Source organism: Cladophialophora bantiana (genome assembly GCF_000835475.1).
Source record: "Cladophialophora bantiana CBS 173.52 unplaced genomic scaffold supercont1.2, whole genome shotgun sequence".
Classification (NCBI taxonomy): Eukaryota; Fungi; Ascomycota; class Eurotiomycetes; order Chaetothyriales; family Herpotrichiellaceae; genus Cladophialophora; species Cladophialophora bantiana.
The window spans coordinates 1,829,575-1,849,126 of NW_015971576.1; the positions used below are offsets into that span (position 1 = coordinate 1,829,575).

General features: G+C 53.2%; 9 protein-coding genes across 9 annotated transcripts; 6 read left to right on the forward strand and 3 right to left on the reverse strand.

Annotated features, from left to right (window-relative positions):
* Positions 1–879: 879 nt before the first annotated feature.
* Positions 880–2,644, forward strand: Z519_01678 (uncharacterized protein; the record flags this gene model as incomplete). The annotated part of the gene is made up of 5 exons (XM_016759435.1): positions 880–1,247; positions 1,303–1,372; positions 1,460–1,689; positions 1,744–2,479; positions 2,561–2,644. The coding sequence occupies 5 exons, from the start codon at positions 880–882 to the stop codon at positions 2,642–2,644; spliced, it is 1,488 nt and encodes a 495-aa protein (XP_016624763.1).
* A 643-nt stretch (positions 2,645–3,287) lies between these two features.
* Z519_01679 (uncharacterized protein) lies at positions 3,288–4,572 on the reverse strand (the record flags this gene model as incomplete). Its single annotated transcript, XM_016759436.1, has 3 exons — positions 3,288–3,603; positions 3,690–4,483; positions 4,531–4,572. The coding sequence occupies 3 exons, from the start codon at positions 4,570–4,572 to the stop codon at positions 3,288–3,290; spliced, it is 1,152 nt and encodes a 383-aa protein (XP_016624764.1).
* Positions 4,573–5,642: 1,070 nt separating this feature from the next.
* Positions 5,643–7,039, forward strand: Z519_01680 (uncharacterized protein; the record flags this gene model as incomplete). The annotated part of the gene is made up of 2 exons (XM_016759437.1): positions 5,643–6,031; positions 6,085–7,039. The coding sequence occupies 2 exons, from the start codon at positions 5,643–5,645 to the stop codon at positions 7,037–7,039; spliced, it is 1,344 nt and encodes a 447-aa protein (XP_016624765.1).
* A 181-nt stretch (positions 7,040–7,220) lies between these two features.
* On the forward strand, positions 7,221–7,640 carry Z519_01681 (uncharacterized protein; the record flags this gene model as incomplete). The annotated part of the gene is made up of 1 exon (XM_016759438.1): positions 7,221–7,640. One exon carries the CDS (start codon positions 7,221–7,223, stop codon positions 7,638–7,640), a length of 420 nt encoding a protein of 139 aa, XP_016624766.1.
* Positions 7,641–8,104: 464 nt separating this feature from the next.
* Z519_01682 (uncharacterized protein) lies at positions 8,105–9,232 on the forward strand (the record flags this gene model as incomplete). Its single annotated transcript, XM_016759439.1, has 2 exons — positions 8,105–8,206; positions 8,324–9,232. The coding sequence occupies 2 exons, from the start codon at positions 8,105–8,107 to the stop codon at positions 9,230–9,232; spliced, it is 1,011 nt and encodes a 336-aa protein (XP_016624767.1).
* Positions 9,233–9,916: 684 nt separating this feature from the next.
* On the forward strand, positions 9,917–12,446 carry Z519_01683 (uncharacterized protein; the record flags this gene model as incomplete). The annotated part of the gene is made up of 2 exons (XM_016759440.1): positions 9,917–11,869; positions 12,012–12,446. The coding sequence occupies 2 exons, from the start codon at positions 9,917–9,919 to the stop codon at positions 12,444–12,446; spliced, it is 2,388 nt and encodes a 795-aa protein (XP_016624768.1).
* Positions 12,447–12,922: 476 nt separating this feature from the next.
* Positions 12,923–14,330, reverse strand: Z519_01684 (uncharacterized protein; the record flags this gene model as incomplete). Its single annotated transcript, XM_016759441.1, has 3 exons — positions 12,923–13,228; positions 13,281–13,376; positions 14,232–14,330. 3 exons carry the CDS (start codon positions 14,328–14,330, stop codon positions 12,923–12,925), a joined length of 501 nt encoding a protein of 166 aa, XP_016624769.1.
* Positions 14,331–15,015: 685 nt separating this feature from the next.
* On the reverse strand, positions 15,016–16,683 carry Z519_01685 (uncharacterized protein; the record flags this gene model as incomplete). Its single annotated transcript, XM_016759442.1, has 1 exon — positions 15,016–16,683. One exon carries the CDS (start codon positions 16,681–16,683, stop codon positions 15,016–15,018), a length of 1,668 nt encoding a protein of 555 aa, XP_016624770.1.
* Positions 16,684–17,768: 1,085 nt separating this feature from the next.
* Z519_01686 (uncharacterized protein) lies at positions 17,769–19,355 on the forward strand (the record flags this gene model as incomplete). Its single annotated transcript, XM_016759443.1, has 1 exon — positions 17,769–19,355. One exon carries the CDS (start codon positions 17,769–17,771, stop codon positions 19,353–19,355), a length of 1,587 nt encoding a protein of 528 aa, XP_016624771.1.
* Positions 19,356–19,552: the final 197 nt, after the last annotated feature.

Here is a 19,552-nt window from a genome sequence, read left to right on the forward strand (position 1 = left end):
GCCTCCTGTACCTCCCTCCGCCTCAAGAAGGCTTCGATGCTTTATAGTCACGTGCCTATCCTTTTCGCCATCAGCCTCGTAAATTCAGCCTCGAACATTGCTCCCCCCGTGTTTCTTGGCCCCGGGGGTCTTTCTCCCACACATTCACTGCCTCAGTGTTGTTTGTGTTCCTCTCCTGTCGACAACGACAATGTGCATTATTCTCTGTCACTCTGTCTTGTCAGTGCTCCGTGCTAGCCCCAATCCTTGACTCAACTCTCAGGAGAAGCCCGTGCGGATCGTGGCACAGGCTCTCCCTTTAGGTATCATCTTTCGGGAAAGTCCTATGTCTGTGCTTATCGCCTCATCCCGTTTCTTCCTCCTTTATCTACCGTGTCCCTGCCACCCGCCGAGCTAAATGATAAGTCCAGCTGCTCGATTTTGAACTGGATTGATGTGAGCGATTCCAAGGGCCCGGGCACCGTGTCTGGGGGAAGTCAACCCGGTGTGCCAACGCGCTTGAACGATATCACGACCATGCCGCTTCATCAGGTCTCTCCCTTCGCTAATGGTGCGGAAGGTGTCGATAACATATCTAAGAGGCTTCCAGTTCCAGCAAAGCAATCCCAGCAGTTGGCTGGATACTAAAGGGTGCGAACGAAGCCTGGAACAATACTGCGTCCTGTCTCCGGGCCGCTATTGCTTCGGAGATTCACGAACTAGTCCCAGATAAGCCAAAAACGACACACTCACGCATTTTCTTAGCCTAGCTACAATTTCTATATTACAAAAGCGAAAGACATGCCTGTCTTACGAGCCTGTTTCTCGAAAGAGCCCTCGATCACTTGCTTTTTCTTCTCGAATTTCTTCTCGATATCTCGTGATAGCTTGGTATTAGCCATGTCGGTGGTGAAGATGGACGCCACGAGGACCTCGATACAAATCATGGACGAAGAGAAATTGTCGCTGCAGGCGGACCAGCGCCCTGTTGACGCCTCGTTTGCGGAGGTGGGGACGGCAGAAGCCCTTGGAGATGGTGGACCAAAAACGTCGTGGCAGAAGTTCGCGAACTGGATGGAGACTCGTACCAGCGTCGAAGTCCGCGGTATCGAACGCATGCCGGAGTGCAGTCGTCAACGCAAGGTTTCGATGAAGGATTTCTTCCAAATTGGCATCGTCTGGTTCTCGGCCAACTGCACTGCCAACAACATGACCGTCAGTGTTCTCGGTCCAATCGAGTTCGACCTTGGCTTGAAGGACGCCATGCTGTAAGATTTTGGCAGTTTGCGAAGCGTTAGAAGTGCGCGCTGAACAGGAGACCAGTATCTGCGCATTTGGAAACATATTCGGCGCCATGTGCACGGCATACATTGTACATTCGGACCCGTATCTGGTAATCGAACGCTGGTATGCTTCCCAGCTTCGATTTCCTCAGTGAAGCCCGACCTTATTTGAACCGTGGAACTGACATTGGGGCCAGATGAATGCACGCTACACGATGGGGTGGTACCCATCTCGACTAGCCGCTCTCTTCAACGTCGTGGTGCAAATTGGATGGGGTCTGGTTGATTGTCTGGTTGCTGGCTTGATCCTATCCGCTGTCAATGGTGGAGGCATGACCGTCATTGTCGGAGTTATCATTGCAGCATTGGGAAAAGTTGGCTCATCATCACGTTCGGCATCAAGTGGTTTCATATCTATGAGAGGTTCGTTGAGAGTAATACCGGCAACCGGATGTCGATGCTGACCCAAAACCTGTCCTAGATATGCCTGGCTTCCCCAAATCTGCGTCCTATTCATCATGGTGGGCACGGCCGGCCCGCTCTTCGACACCAGCTCGGCCAGCTCAGGCGAGGGTTCTGTCCTCGCCTGCCACCGGTTGACTTACTTCTTCCTCAGCGCCTCCGGTGCCCTGGGCTGGTCGGCCTGTGCATGCGATTTCTTCGTCTACTTCCCCCCCAAGACCTCGCGCTGGCAAATTTTCCTGTGGACAACCGTGGGTCTCAGTTTGGGAAAGATGTTCCTATACGTCGAGGGCCTAGCGCCGTTGAACCAATTCGGCAAATTCTGCGCGGTCCTCCTAGCTCTGGGTATTGTCGCCAACAACGTCGCAGGAATCTACGCTGCCGCCCTGTCCTTCCAGTTGCTTGACTCGCGATTCGCCCGCGTCCCACGTGTGTTCTGGTGTACCCTCTCCACCGTCATCTTCACTGTGACCACAATCGCGGGTCGCGCCCACTTGCTCCAGATCTTCATCAACTTCCTCTCGCTGATCGGGTACTGGACCATTATTTGGATCACCATGACCCTGGAAGAGGAATTTATTTTCCGTAGAACACGCGGCGGGTACGACTGGAGCGCATGGAACACTCGCGAACTCCTCCCCATTGGACTTGCGGCCATTACGACCTTCGTGATCGGATGGGTCGGGGCCATCATGTGCATGGATCAAGACTACTACACAGGGCCGATCGCTGCCTTGATCGGAGACGGTGCGGATGTAAGTCCACTGACCAGCACTTTCTGCTAGCTTTGCTCAATCTGTCGGATTGTAATGTCGCGATTAACTTTTACTCCTCAGATTGGCCTGCCTGTCGCCGCGTCATGGACGGCTATCATCTATCCCGGTTTGAGATGCCTGGAGTTGAAGTATATTGGACGATAGGCCTTCACGGTGGGTTGGGAGGGGTTTTGGAGGGAGAGCGCTGAAGGACTCTGTGGACGCTTTAATAGACAGGAGGTCTCATGTCTTTTTAAATACCGTCTTCTACTAGGACAGCAATGAGGTGCATTGGGAGGTAGAGCAAGCCTTCGCAGTAGAGGGAAGAACAACAGACACAATATTCTGTGCAATGTTTTCTATCTTTAATTTTTCCTTTCGATCTTTTTTTACAAGCACCTATTGAATGATGCTGTTCCAAAACACCAGTGCGTCCATCAACGATCTGTAATGAAGATATTATGCGCATAAGGCCACAAAATATTCGCTAGATGTCCGTCGAGCATTACAGTCTCGCAGTTGCTACTAGACCTAAGCCGAGCTTCTTTGAGTCTGAGCGAGCAGCCGTCCTTGCAGCAGCCTCTTCCTCCGCCTGGAGCAATGTCCAACATCTCTTTCCATCCAACTCGCAGTCATATTCAAATAACCACTTCCCAACCCCACCGCTCCTCCAAGCGCACGGATCGTCCCCCTGCTTCAGCCCCTGAGGCACTGCTCCATTCCCTTGAGTGCGATATGCGTCCTCAAAGGCCTTCATCTTTCCGTCCCGCTCCCTCTGCTCTGGACCGTCTGGAAGATGATATAAGTACTAGCTTTCGTACGCCTTCTCGACGACCCGCTGGGTCCGCGGTTTTCGGCACATCTCATACACTCTCAGAGCGTGCAGCTTCTCTTGAGGCGTGGAGCTGGAGGATATGCACAAGAGGCAGAGGCCTAGGACAGAGGCGTCCTCGATGGCCATGCCGGCACCACTCGCGAGGTAAGGGAGAGTGGCGTGGACGGAGTCGCCGAGTAGGACGAAAGTCCCGCTAGGGTGGTACCAGCATGGGGAGCTTGGGGTGGGCGTTCGGGTACAGAGGCGCCATTTCTTGACTTGTGAACAGGTAGACAGAATTTTGCGGACTCTAAGGTTGGGTTTGAGTGGTTAGTCTAACGTACATGTATACGTCTGACCATGGGGACCCTGCTGCAGCCCCTGGTTTCATCTTACCTCGGGTCCCAATCTTTGAACAAAGCTTGCATAACTTCGACGTTCCCGTCCTGCGTGACGACGTCCTCCGGTATATCATCGGGGACCAGGAGGACCATAATGAATTGTTTGCCTCCTCTCAAGACATACGACACGACATGACATTCGGGTCCAATCCAGTAGTTGACCTGCGGATCCAACACGAAATCTCTCAGTTCGGGATCCTTTGGCATGTCGTCGGTATTGAGGAGAACTCTGTACGCCATGTCGCCCGACTTGGCCGGAGGGTCATCTCTCCCAACCAGAAGATCTCGACAGTAGCTTCTGATGCCGTCCGCGCCGATGACGAGATCTGCGTCCATGGAGGCACGGGTACCTTTCTCGCCTTGTCGCACAACCACAGTCGCATAACTTCCATCCGCTGCAATCCTGACATCGGTCACTCGTGAATTGGCCCGCACCTCGGCACCCAGTTCCACCGCTCGATTCCAGAGACATCGATGCAGACTGACGCGATGCAAATCCCAGTATGGACTGCCCCATTCCTCGCGCGTAGACTTGTGGATATCCCACGTTGAGATGGTCTCACCTCGCCATCCGATCATGTTGCAGAGCCGCGGCGTCGTTGCACATTTGCTGAGTTGTCCGCCCATTCCCCAAGAGGTGAGAACTCGGGACGAGTTCGCCAGCGTCTGGGGGCCTGCCCCGATCTCGCCCATTGCGGCTGCGGATTCGAGGACGGCGACTTCATGGCCAGCAAGCTGGCATGATACTGCCGTGGCGAGCCCGCCAAGCCCGGCGCCAACCACAATGATCTAGACCCTGTTAGGTGCCATACAGCGGCCGGGAAGAGATGTCTTACCTTCAACCTAGTGCCATCATCTCGCTCAATCTGCATTCTCATGGAGACGGATGAGAAGTCCATCTCCGGGAGTTGATTTAGCCGTCAAAGACACGGAGAAATCAAAGGAAGGGAGCACGCCAAGAACAGCGAGGCAAATGCTAAGTAACGAGTGTGCCGCGACTTTAACACTAGTCCCGAGTCATGCATGCGAATAATATATAGGATGTGGATGTACGAAACGAGGAACGGGTCAAAGAAAATGCGTCCTCGACCTCATCTTGACCAGTGCAATCCAACCTATCCGACAACGCGTCGTGCAACTATCGGGCGAAGCTGGAAGAAAAAAAAAAGGTCATTTAAATGGAAACTCCACAGGAGGGAGGCCATGTCAGCTTCTGAGAAAGTCGATATTGTCACACAGCTGCGCTCATGCCTATCCAGGGTCTGTCTGCAGGAGAAACCCGATCGTGTTGGTCAATCGCAGCGGAATAAGAGCATCGGACTTTCTCGACTCGGCCAGATCATAGTGGATGATAAATCAGAGCAAATCAAAGCCAACTCGGTAGGTACCTTTGTCGCTTGACTTTCCGAATCTGGGGCAAGGTGGATACATTCTGCGAACCTTAATTCGTCGTCAACTTTCCATTGACTGAAGCCCTAGCCACGTACCCAGTACAGGTCGTGAATCTCCGATGTGCTCGTCTCAGATACCGATCAAGAACTGACAGTATTAATGCCAGAACGCAGGGCTGAGCTGAGACTAGAGTAGAATGAGTGAAGAGTTCTATCTAGAGAGAGCGAGGGGCTTACCTTATTAAAGGGGTAGGCCCTTGACAAGATGGGAAGGTGCGCCGAGCACATAACAGTTATGAAGCCCGTTTCGGCCGTGTACGAGGTTCCCTTATGCTTATCGCAAATATGGGGCGGAGAACCTCGACCACTATGCCAAATACACCGAGCACTGCCACCTGTAGACGCAGCGTGCTGTCGTGTGTCAGGTGTCGGAAGAGGAAATCCAAGGTATATTCATACCATTTGCTTGTTACATGATAGATGGAGCCAGTGATCATCTCAAACTGTGGATCCTCACTGACGTAAATATGTGCAAAGTGCGACAGACAGCTGCCGGCATGTCCCCAGTGCGTCGCCGTGGGCGCGGAATGCAGGGGCTTCAACTCAGCCCGCGGCGCTGCTATTCCGCGAAGTATCGTACACATCTCGAAAACGAGATTGCCAGCCTCGAGTTGAAATTGACAGAACTGGGCTGCGACGAGTTCGAGATCCAAGAAGAGATCGATCACAGCGTACCTTCAAACACAAGCCCTTCTGTCCTTGCTACGGCTACTATGATCGATGAGCTACCGCAGATCTCCTCCTTGGAGACGGAGATCAGAGAGCAATACGTCGCGGTCGAGCATGCGATGAGTAGTCCCGCTCTGAATACAGCCTTGAGCCATCGGAGAACATCGAGAACGCGAGACGCGACCAAGGAACGCGTGATTGCCAGCGCCGAAATCCAGTCGATGATCAGTGCGACCTTGCCAGTCGGGCCATCGCTGACAGACGTTGTAGGGCAGTCCGGATGGGACTCACGCCGTCGCTAGTGCTCTCACCTGAGGTGAAAGAGCAGGCCCAAAGCAAGACACCAGCCCAGAATCGTGATAGCGAGCCCGAGGTCGATGTGTCGATCTTGGCAAGCATGCCGTCTCACGTCGTCGACACGTTGGTCAAGAAGTACGTGCAGCGCATGCTCCCCGTTCACCTGTTTCTCTACGAGCCGACGATATGGGAACAGCTCGGCCGCGTGCTCTTGAAGATTCCACGAGCTGAAGGAGGAGAGTCTTGTCCGCAGACGGTAAGGTTAGACTACGACGTCCTCGTCATCTACTTGATTCTCTCCGTGTCTACAACCTTAGGCAGTGCAAAGGTAGGGCAAGGCGCCCGGTGCATGGCCTTCTCTGAAGCGCTCTTCAAAAAAGGGATTCGTCACCTCTCGCAGAATGCGGCGTATCCTTCAGACATGGCTTGGATCCAAGTCACGTTGCTGATTCTGCAGTACGCATCCATCAATCCAAAGCTGGGAAATGTGTGGATCCTCAGTGGGTTCGCCATGCGCAATTGTCTCGAGCTGGGTCTGCATCGCGAAGTGTCGGAGAGTATGGATCTGGACCCCTTGACTATCGATTCACGCAGACGTATCTTCTGGGCCGCACACTGTATGGATCGGTCCATTTGTGCGGCGCTCCAGAGGCCCCTGTCCATCCGGACCCGGCAACCGACACGAGCATCATGTCGGTGCTCGAAGATCGGGGCATCGCTTCACAAGGACTCGATCGCCAGGGACAAGCGACCAAGAAATTGGCTATTCGCGGGATCAAATATAGACGAGTGCAGTCCACCATCATCGAAGTCCACTTCCAAGGCCGGCAGCTGGACCCCCACAGACATGGCAGGAGTGGCTGGCGACAACAGAGCGACGATTGTGGGAATGGTATCAGTCCGATCTCCCGCACGATGGGTGGACTGAGTTCGCGTTGATGCACGGCCTGGTAATGCTACACAGACCTTCGTCTCGCGTGCCCTTACCATCTTCCACGAGCATGTCCGTGGCTTTCGAGGCCGCCTGCTCGTTGGCCAAGAGCTGCCGCGGGCAGATCCGGTCAGGGTATTTCCCACGGTGATGGCATGCGGCTCATCACACCTTCGAAATGGCCCTGGTGGTACTGTTCTGTTTACGACACAACTTCGAGGCGATTGCGCTGCAATTCAGCCCCAACAAGATCTTTGAGATGACAAAGCTCTTCACTTCGAACCTGCTGACCATCTCGAGCCAAGGCTGGACCGAAGTCTTGGAGTATGCGGCCATCTACGAGAGACTGCTGGGTCCACCACTGGATGCCATTTTCACTCGGTCTAGACCCGTCTCGACGGCGCATACCCCAGAGCAGGAGGCGGAACTGGCGAGGCTGCTGTACCCCAGTCCCGCCCGTCCCCAGGAGCTACGGTTCGTGGATATAGGCGATAACGGCGGCACGGAGGATCTGTTCTCGTTTGATGCCGGGATTTTTGACTGGGACGACGATGTGGTTGCAAACGACGCGGATTCGTTCCCGTTATTGGCATCCTAGCGCGTCACGTTTGCCCTGGAATACAGACCATAGGTCCCACTAGAGCGGTCGGTGTTGCCGACATACGAGTAGAATATGTACGATCGTGCACATGATTCCTCGAGACACCGTTGTGTTCGACCCACGAGTTCGGCCGTGCTTCACGACAACCCCAAACATACGAGAAGTGTGGATCTGGGCGATTCCCACATGTCGGAGATTGGCGCTCAGGCATCGCATCTCAGTAGACAGGATAGGTGTAAGCCTGATTGGTTGTCAGAGCAATGATCGATTGTTGCTGAGGTATGTATATTGAGGTCGACCGCCATGGCCTGACTTTTAATCTGTTGGGTCTAAAGAGCGACCGCCTAGCCTTCTTGGTTCCGGAGGGGACGCTTTGAAGACTAGCCAAACAAGACCAGTTCACTGTTCTAATAGTGTCTGATAGGCTTGGAGACCACGTGAATTGGTTAGCACAACTGCAAATGGAGCGCATCGACACCCACAGCCATGCCATCCCAGCTCGATGGCGGCAGCATTGTATGGACCTGGGTTATGGCGACACCGACGGCATCTCGATGGTACAGGTAAGTAGGCCAGCCGGCCACCGAGGCGGATTCCGTGCATCTGCGACAACCCCAGAAGAAACCCAATCCTGAGCAAGTAAGGACCAGCGATTGGACTGACTGTGAGCTAAACTCCAGGACTGGACCGTCGAGGCGCACCTTGCGACCATGGACAATGCCAAGATCTCGGAGAGCATATTGAGCATCACCTCGCCTGGCACGCACCTGAAGCCAGGGGACGACGCCTTTGCTCGCAAGCTGACTCGCGAAACCAACGAGGACCTCGCCGAGATCTGTGCTGCACACCCGGACCGATTTGCCTTCTTTGCAAGCCTACCACTTCCGGATATTGAGGGCTCTCTCGCCGAGATCGACCATGCCTTGGACCACCTCGGTGCCGTGGGCTTCTCGGTCATGACGAACGCACACACCGTGTACCTAGGCGATCCAGCGCTGGACAGGGTCTTCGAGAAGTTGAACTCGCGACGCGCCGTGGTATTTATGCATCCGACCTGTTGTCGAGTTAATCTTCCAGTCGCCAACGGCGCTGCTCCTCAAGCGGTCGCTCCTCTGACCCAGTATCCGCGACCCATGCTCGAATTCCTCTTCGACACCACCCGTGCTGTCAGCAACCTGATCCTCTCCGGCACCGTGGCGCGATACCAGTCCATCACGTTCGTCGTCCCTCACTGCGGCGCCACCTTGCCCCCTGTGATCGAGCGGTGTGTTGGGTACACGGCGCGCACGGTCAGCCCCAGCATGCCCTTAACCAGCGACGACGTCAAACACCTGTTCAAAACGCGCTTCTTCTTTGACCTCGCGGGCTACCCATTCCCGGACCAGATTCATGGCCTGCTGCGCTTCACGGAGCCCCCGAGGCTTCTGTACGGGACGGACTATCCCTTTTCCAAGGCTGAGGCCGTGTATCGGTTGGGCGGAATCATGGAACAGCAGGCGCCGGAGATATTTAACGACGAGACGAGGAAGGGCATCTTTGGCGCGAAGGCGAGAAGGTTGCTATGGCCCAAATTAAAAAGCCATGCTTAGGAGTAGACAGGACAATTTATGGACGACTTGGTCACCATTCTACTCTCTCACGCACAGGGTGTAGGAATTTCCGTGCAACTCCTGGTCACGAACAACCAAGTCCACGGAAGTGGATCACAATGTATCTTTTTGTAATCATTCTGCTACCATGAGACGCGTCTCCCGGGGGAGGAAAAGGGCTTTCTCTTCGCTCTCGGCCGCAAAAATCTGTATTGGATCCCCAAGGATAGGCGGCCAGCGGATGGCGTTGTGAGATGAATAGGTTGTCCGATTGTGGCAAGCAAACTTAACCAGAGCTCTGAACCATCAACTGAGAGAGAACAAGGGTGACCTGGAGGCGCATTTTACATGATTGTACTAGGGGGATCATATCGCCCGTCCGCAGATGTTAGATCCTGGTTGAGTGGGTGGCATAGAGACGGGACCGTAGAAGGGATTGGTCTGGCAAGACGACGGTGAGTGACGGTGAGTGAGTGCTCGGTAGGTGGAAGGTGAGAAGTGGGTGAGCAAGGTGAGGAAGAGGGTGAGGGACGAGGTGGGTGTGTAGTTATAAAAGCGGCGTGGCCAGGGCAAAGTCCTTCGGCTTTGATGCCAAGGCTCTCGAGGAACGTGGCCTGCGCATCCCACTCTGTACCGAGAGAATTTCAAAGTCTCGAGTGACTTTAACCAGCCAACTCTATGGCCATGGATCTCGGTGACGCTGGGGCGGCGCCAGTCATTTTGGCTGACTGGCTGGGCCGGCTCTTGACTTCCTGGCATGAGAACCGTGTCGTTTTGTCAACTGTTCTCGGATTATGCGTTCTCGCTGTCATCGTGCTGCGCAGGCATGCCTACAAAATCACACAGCGCGGCTCGCCAACGTTGGAGAAGGCAGAGTGGCTTTCCCAAAATGATGATGCCCGTCTCCAGATTGCGAAGGATAGAAGGATTGAAACTCCACCAAGAAACACCTCTTCACTCACATCTGGCCAGGCTCGAAAACCTCTAACAACGGTGGCAGCACCCCGTGTTGTGACAGGCCGCAAGCCGCCAAGTTCGAGAGGAGGCCAACTAGCGCTGCAGAGACGAAGAGAGCCGTCTCGAATACAGCCATTGATCTTCTTCTCTTCCTTGACCGGAACTACTGAACGCCTTTCAAAGAATGTAGCTGCGGACCTCGAGGAAGTCTCAATCGCCCAGCCCGCCCTCCTTAGGCCTCAAATACATGATATCTCTTACATTGATCTCGACGACTACTTCATATCAGGACCAAAAACACCTGCGCCGGATACAGGCGTCTTGTACTTCTACCTCCTTTTGATACCATCCTACAATATCGACACCATTTTGAACACGTTCCTTTCCCATCTAGACGAGACACACAATGACTTCCGCATCGATACCGCACCTTTATCTATGTTGGCAGGGTACACGGTCTTTGGTATCGGTGACAAGGAAGGCTGGCCTACGGAAGAGAAGGGATTCTGCTCACAAGCTGTAGAGGTCGACAAGTGGATGGCCAAATTAACTGACAGGAAGAGGGCGTACCCTGTGGGACTCGGTGACGTGAAAAGCAATCTCGACAGATCGCTGAAGGACTGGATAGGTGGCGTATCCAGCATTCTCAAGGAGGTGAGCAAGACCGGTGCCCTCGGTGAAGGAGTTCCTGGAAGCGGAGAACCCTTGGAGAGCGGCGACGAGGATGAGCCAGAGGAAGTGGATGAAGACATTGAGTTCCCTGACTCTGGCCGCAATAAGAGACGGAAGCTTGCCAACACTCCCGATCTCGAGGACGTGGGCGGGAAGGCCAATTCCTACGCGGCTCCCATGGCCATTGACTTCACGACCTACCCTTCTCCGCCATCAGCACCCACGTCCTTGAAGGCCATGGTCCCCAAGGAATCTCCGACTCACGCTGCTCTGACAAAACAGGGGTACACGATCGTGGGCACTCATTCGGGGGTGAAAATCTGCCGCTGGACAAAATCGGCCCTTCGGGGCCGTGGATCCTGCTACAAGAATTCCTTCTATGGCATTGCCTCCCATCTGTGCATGGAAACTACTCCGTCACTTTCGTGCAGTAACAAGTGTGTCTTTTGCTGGAGGCACGGCACCAACCCAGTTTCGACGACTTGGCGGTGGCAAGTTGATGATCCGAAACTGATCTTCGAGGGTGCGAAGGAAGGCCATTACAAGAAAATCAAAATGATGCGTGGCGTCCCCGGCGTGCGCGCCGAAAGGTTTGAAGAAGCGATGCGCATTCGACACTGTGCGTTGAGTTTAGTGGGCGAACCGATCTTCTACCCGCGCATTAATGAGTTCGTGGGTCTCCTGCACAGTGAGAAGATATCCAGTTTCCTCGTCTGCAACGCCCAGCATCCGCAGCAGTTGCGTGACTTGCGCCGCGTCACACAACTCTACGTCAGTATCGACGCCAGCAACAAAGACAGTCTACGCAAGATCGACAGACCTCTACATCGGGATTTTTGGGATCGGTTCAATTCCTGCCTGGACCTTTTGCGGGAGAAGCGTTTCGAGCAACGCACCGTGTTCCGGCTTACGCTCGTCAAAGGATTCAACATTGAGGACGAAGTAGAAGGGTATGCCCACCTAGTGGCTAAAGGCTTACCCTGCTTTGTCGAAATTAAGGGCGTCACAGTAAGTTTTTCCCTCATCTCGTTTGAAAAGGACTCTTTTTCGGAATGACTGCTATCTGAAGCGGGTCATTCATCGTCTTGCCACTGCTCCCTATCCATCTATTGTCAGCCATGCGCTAATAGATCTTTCTTCTCCCTGGCAGTACTGCGGCACGAGTTCCTCGGCCGGGGCGGGCCTGACGATGCAAAACGTCCCCTTCTACGAGGAAGTCGTCGAGTTCGTCGAGGCCTTGGAGAAGGCCCTCGCAAAGAGAGGTCTGGAATACGGCATCGCGGCCGAGCATGAACACAGCTGCTGCGTGCTGATCGCGAGCAAGCGCTTCTTCATCAATGCCAAGTGGCACACCCTCATCGACTATGACAAGTTCTTCAACTTGTTGGAGAGTGCACGAGACTTTACACCGGAAGATTACTGCAAGGAGACCCCCGAGTGGGCACTTTGGGGAAATGGTGGGTTTGACCCTCGAGATGAGAGGGTGGACAGGAAAGGAAGGCCCAAGGAGAAGAAGACGACTAGCGACGACAGTGGAGAGAATCAGAATGGAATGAGGGTTGGAGACGAGAAAGTCATGCCTTGAGACTGCCAGCAAGATCTTCGCTTCGAGAGAAGCATGTCGAAATAAGGAGTCACGACTGATGGGCTCTGCTGTAGCTGATTGCCCGGAAGTTGCGCTATGCTTGACGATCAGCAGAGTTGATGAATTGGATACAGGCATCACCATGGATCCTCCCACTCGATCACGAGCACAATTCACACCTGCTTCAAAGTCCCCAGCACATCCTCTTGATAACCACATATGCTCTATTCGTTGTCCACAAGCCCCAACCCGCCAGCGCTCCTAGCTGTTGAAACCGTTACCGAAAAGCGAGTCTCCCTGTTCCGTGCTTGTCGTTGCTCCGGCAATTCTCCTCCACGGAAACAACTCTGATCGAATCACCCGTGCTTCTCCAAGGCCCGGCCAACAAAAATAACCTGCATTATTGAAGGCTGAATCGTTGACAGACCTTTTGCAACATTTGCCCATTCCCAGGGGCGTGTGACCTAGCAAATTGCTCACGAGGCGGCGATGTTCCTGCCCTGGAACTCGTGATTCCACTCGTGATACATCTCAAAGACGGGGCGAAACTCGCTTATCGGCCCTGCTAGATTCGAAATGTCCTCATCATTGTTAACTCCGACGCTGGTTTGGGACTTTGATTTCGCGTAAAACGGGTTATCAAGGGCTTTGGTCGGGACAGCGAAGCTACGGTCCTCAACCTCATCGATTTCGTTGACCGATTTAACCTTGTCGGATGAACCGTGCACGTTGCTTAGTTCTTCGTATAGCTTGAAAAAGGGAGGCCAAACTCGCGCGGGTTTCTATCGTGATTGGGGTAGTTGGCGCTGGGAGACCCGTGACATTCCCGAAGACATCGGCGTTCAGCATCTGAACGTCGAAGGCAATAGTAACGCTCTTACGCCAGTTGCCGGTGGCCAGGAGTCCCTGATGATTGTCTGATCCTCCCACCTGCAGCAATCCCCATTTCCTTAGCAGTCTTCCAGGGATGTATGTGTCCAGCCCTGCCTCCCGTCAATACCTCGTCCAAGTAAACCGTCTCAATCTACGACCAGTGTTAGCGCAGGATGAATGGGAGATGTTGATACTTGAGAGCGCTTATGCGAACCGGTTCGCAGTGTCCATGGTGAACGAGTCGTTCACCGAGATTTCGATGCGGTTAGCTTTGTTCCATCACACCGGTCAGGATGCTCACTGGGAAGCAATGTACCTAAAGTTCGAGTCCGAAAGGACACCCAAGTGGGTCGTTTTGTTCCAGAGAACTACTCTCGCTCGAATATTGGCTGAAGGGCTCAGAACGCCTGGTGTGATCTCAATCCCGTGGGTGCTTCATGGCCTGTAATCTGCGCTTCGACCGTGTAACCCTCTCCTAGTCATGTAGCGACGAATTGCTTGACTAATCCGCTGCTAGACACGATCCCGTCTAGCCAATGCTGACCCAGGAGGATTATGTATTCTTGAACGAATTTTCCTTGAGACCTAAGGACTTGGCGGCGCTGTTCTGTAAAAGAACCCCTCGGCAGCCGGTCCGGCTGAGACTGCATTAACGGAGCCCAGATATACTTTGACGGCAAGGGGCGAATTTGCAATGAAGTTGATCCACAATGTTTCCCGCTCTGAGATATAAGTTGGCTCGAACCTAGCAGAAGATGAAGGTACATACGTTTACATCGGCAAGTACCTCCCGGCCCCCTTGCAACCACCTCGCAAGGAAGAGAATTGGCGTAGGTTTTTGACCTTGTATAGAGGAAAGTTACCCAAGTCTGGAGGCAATCCGGACTTCCCAGAGTTGTAGGATGCTCTCACCGTCCGCTTGAAGGAAATGTTGACTCGTTCGTAACCAGTTCGACGACGGACCTGGACAGCATCATCGCGGACTCGACAGTGGCAGAAGTAGCCCATCATTATGGCTCAGAACGGCGGTTGATGAGGTTGATAGATAGGGATTTGATAAGTGAGCAGGCGATGATTGCAGGATGATGCATGCAGAGAATGTTTTGTGACGGCGAGGAAGAAAAGTTAAGGGAAAGGTGCAAGCAAAAGAGAACTCTCAGGGGGGAGATGCGATTTCCAGGGTCGAAGGAAAGTGGTACGGCCGAGAGTGAAGACGGAAGACCAGCTAGGATCAACTGAAAATGAGAGGATAGATCAATGCGCAGGCAAAAGAAAGTGTAGTATTATCCGCTGGGATGATTGCTCAGTTCTTTCTAAAGCCAGATCGCAGATGCTCTAACCCAGTTTATCATCATTTTGAACGTACCTTCTGCTGCATGCCAATACTCCTTCGTGTGTCGTTTGGACCAGAGTCATGGCCTCGAAAAGACAAGTGGTATTGCTGGCATGGCAATGATGCGCAAGAAAGGCAGAAGAAATCGAGTCTCTGAACTGGGGATGATGCGACGATCTCTCTGCCGTTTCTTGCAACCATGCTGGCGGCTTTTCACAGACGCAGATCGCACTGTGAGAGCTTTAGGCTGGAATTCGTAGCCCGCGGAACGAGGCAGGGCGCTGACCTCCTTGTCGAGTCAGACCGGTGGTGTGTCGACATCTTGATCCCGCACACGCACCGGTAGCGCATGCCCATTCTCCTCTATAGTCTTGCTTTTACTATGCCTTCAACCTCCTTTGCGTCTCGCTTCGCCCACTCCTTCATCAATTTGCGCACAATCTTGCCACTGGCCAGCTTGGGCACCTCATCGATGAACTTGACGCCCCCGGCCAACCGTTTGTGCCTAGCCACCTTGCTTGCCACGAAAGCCTTGATATCTTCCTCTGTGGTTTTGCCCTTGGCCCGCTCTTGCAAAACCACATAGGCTCGTGGGAGCTCTTCGCCGTGGACAACGATCCCCACAGCAGCTGCATCTGCAACATCATCGTGCTCAAGCAAAACTGCCTCTAATTCAGCAGGTGCCACTTGCAATCCGTTGACCTTGATGAGTTCCTTCTTTCTGTCGACAATCCACCACTTCTCGCCCTTGCAGACGCCGACGTCGCCGGTCTTAAACCAGCCGTCTTCCGTCTTACTCTCTTTGGTGGCTTGTTCGTTTCTCCAATAACCCAGCAGCATCTGTGGTCCTCTCAGCCAGAGCTCACCCGGTTCGCCTTCCGCTGTCACGTCGTTGCCTTCATCATCGACGAGCTTCGCCTCAGTGTTGGGCAGCAGATGACCAATCGAGCCAGTCAGGTCCTTGGCCATTCCCGGCATCATAATGCCGGCACACGTAGTCTCAGTCATGCCCCAGCCTTGGACCACAACCACGTTGAAACGCGTCATGATTTCATTTTGCAAATCGCTCTTCAGCGGGGCTGCGCCGCAAAGGATCTGTTCAAGGCTGCCGATATCGTATTTGGCTGTCTCTGGCCGTTTGCTTAACATGACAAGAACCGGCGGAACTAATTGTAGTGTCGTTATCTTATAGTTTTGAATGTGCTTCAAAAAGTCTTCGTACACAAACTTGGGCATGACATAGACCGGGACTTGAAGTCGGCAGGCGATGTTGATGGTCCATAACTGGGAATAGGCGTGATACAGAGGAAGGAACGCCAGCCAACGCTCGGGGCCAGGATCTTGCTCGGAGTACTGAGTGCCATGGTATTTGTTGAAAATTGTTTGCGCAGAGTTGGCAACCAGATTGCGATGCGTAATGCACACTCCCTTGGGGAGGCCAGTAGTTCCGCTAGAGAAATTGATGGCGGCAATGGTTTCCAGGGCAGTGTCCCCCTCGAGAGGATCCCATTTCCAAGACTCAGCCTCTGACTCTGAGGCGACCATTGACCGCCAATCCTTGATGCCGTTTGTGGCTGGACACTCGGAGTCGGAGAATATGAAGAGCCTGTCTAGTGGGATATTGGCTTGTTTAGCGGCAGCCACACCGGTTTCGAGCAGGGAAGGATGGATGAGCACAACCGCAGCTTCAATTGCTTTCATCTGGTGGGCGACCTCATTGACGGTGTAGATGGGATTGGCACCGGTAAAGAAGCGCTTAGATCCGGCAGCAGCGAGATATGCCATGGGAACGTAGAGATGGTTCGGTGTGAAGACCATGACGGCTTGTTGTTGTTTGACGCCTAGTCGATCCAGGCCAACCGCGAATCTCTTGACCCACGACAGCATCTGGGCTGGCGAGAGGCTGTTGGAGGGATTCTCGGCGTCCATCCATAGTGGTTTGTTGGAGGGAGCCTTCTCAGGAGGGAAAACGTATGAGAGAATGTTGCATTTGGGAATATCCAATGGAGGGTGGGGAGATGTGTAGGGCATTTTTGCTGCCGACTCTTGAGAGAGAGTACTCGGTCGATGAGTTAGAGATCTTTGCAGTGGTTACCGAGTAAAGTCGACGGAAACGGAGGAATTCTTCAACGAATATGAACCTTCAGGGCGGCGTCCAACATAAAGCCGAGTCCTCCGCACTTTGGCCAGTTGATAGGGCGGCTGGAGATATACATCCTCTATGTAGCACCTTTCCGGTCTTGGAGCGATAGGCATTGTCGAGGCCGCTAGAGTGGAGAACGATTTCCGACATATAACCTCGGTCGAAGCTGGAGAGAGATGGGGTCGAAAATGTGGAGGTTGGAGGCTGGTAGCGGGCGCCGGACACTTGGCTGGCGAAAGACGGTGGCGAGGGTGCACAGGAGGCAGTTTGTGTATGAATCGTCGAAAGGACGATATGTCAGTGGGTGCAGAGTACCGGGTACATACAATGGTGTCAGTGGTGTCGAGTTGGTGAGGGATGCGCACCCCGGTGCCTCATTCAAACCCAAGTTGCAGGGTGCTGGATACTCGAACGTGTCGCGCTCTTGGCCGGCACGTGACTCTTACTGAGCTTGTCGCTTGACACCTTTGTACGAGGTAGTTCCACCCAATTCATCGTTGAACTGACGAACTAGGTCACTTACCTCACGACACCAACCAGGAAAACTGCGTCCTTGGAAATTGTCCCAGTCTTTCTATAAATCCCGCGAGCTGACTTCTATCTATGGAGGTCTCTGTCGGGTGTGTTACAGTACTTCTCACTTTGGTCTGCCGATGTTCTTCCAAGTCAAGGCTCCCAGGTCCCTAAACTCCCATCGCGATAATGCGCACCAGTCTTCCGCTCTTCTCGTTCAGTTGTTCGTACTTCCAACCATTTACCTGTCTAGGTAGATATTGGACAGCTCCATTTCTCCTTCACAAATCCTACATGCCCCTAGAGCCCAATAATCCCTTTCCCGAGTGGGCAATTTCTTTTCCTAGCGACTGGCAGTGCTTGCTATACATCTTGCATCGAACGTGAACTACCCACATCGTTTCAACCCCTTGGGTACAATCAGGCACTCTCTAAGCGACAATGTGCAAAGATTGGCGCCATGGGAGAGATCAACCAGGGTGTCTCTCGATATCTTTTCGTCGTCAAAGATCCGAAATCCCAGTCATTCTCAAGGAGCGACGACAAGGAAAGGCGGCTGATCCACCGCCATGTCCAGATCGACAGCATGCATCGCCGACAGTCGTCGATTCCTCACGGGACCAACAAGACCGAGCAACTACCATTCATTGAAGTCAAGCCGGGCGTCAAATCTGGCACCACCCGTAGACGGGCGGATGCTGGATCCAACAAAAGACCACCGCAATCTACAGTGTCGCGATCCTTAGACCCCAGTGCACTGTGCCGCTGCCTTGTGATTTCCAAACAGCCTTGTGCGGTACATGGCATCCCCCGTGTGCCGACAGATGAATTGCACATCATTGATCCTTTCGCAACTACCGTGGTTAATGTCGACCGCAAAGCTCATGGTCTTCTCCAATATTTCATCCATGTTTCCCATCCTAGGACATGGCATTCTGAAGTGCAGGACGATCATACTTACACCTTTCAGAAGGATGTCCTAACATTGGTCAAAGGATGCCTCGAGAAAGAGGTGCATTTTTACACCTTGCTGGCGTCCATGGCAAGTCAAATGCAGTACTTCGAGCAGATGAACCGAGACGATGACACCACTAGTCAGATGGTAACGAAAGCTATCGACGCAATACGCCGGCATCTCAGATCTTCGCCCCCTATTAACCAAAGACTTATCTTTGACATACATCAAATGGCTGTTACGGATTTTTACCGATACGAACTGAACTCTGCTCTCATTCATCTCACAGCGGCCAGAAGTCTTCTATCACAGCTCGGGGGCATCGAACGAATCGATCCTTCACTGCGGGAATGGATAGTGATTGGGGACGGCTATCTAGCAGCAGAACTTTTCCAGAAGCCTCTGTTTCCTGCTTCGTGTTTCGACCCCGGCGAACTAGAGCTGGAGCACGTGGACGTGGTTCACGTCCATTCTAATCCCCCCGCGAACTGGTTTCAAGAACCCAGGTATCAAAAACTTCTGCCAACACAGATGCAGCGCGTGCTTATAGATCTTACCACCACGGTTCACATCATGCAGCGGCAGTTGAGACCACCGCCGTCAGATCGAAATGCACCGGCTGGATCCAAAACAATTCTCCACTGGCTCCTTCTCCGGACAAGTGCACTCAGACACCGACTTCTGGAACTCCAAGTTGACGATGGTAAAGTGGATGCCATCAGAATTGTCTTGATCGTGTGGTTATTCATGGTAATGACAGTTACTGGTCGACGACGAACATGCAAAGTCCTCGCCTCGAAACTGAGACTTCGACTCGAAGGTATCAGACCAAGAGAATGGATCGACTTTGGAGACGCCCACCTATGGGTCCTTCTAGTCGGTGCCGTGTCTGCGGGAACAAGCAATCGAGGATGGTTTCTCGCAGCCATTCTACAGATGGAGCGTGCGAATGGTCGAGAAACCCACAAACTCTTTCGGGAGGATGAGCTTGCGAAACTTTTCGACCGCTTTTCCTACCTCGACCTGTACCAAAGGGGCCTGCTGCGAGCTGTTATCAAGGATTTGAATGCTTCGGCACCACGGACGGCCTAGATCTCTTGATGATATCTCGTCGAATTAAGGCACTAGGGCGACAAGATCTGAAAACCCCTGTACGCAGGCCGCCAATCCCCATTCTCAGGCCCTTCAAGAAGATCTGCGACGTTGCAATTGAGTCGAACGACATTTAGAACTGATACCCGATATGGGCATGCAATGGGAGTAATTGATTGGCTTGAGGACTCTGAAAG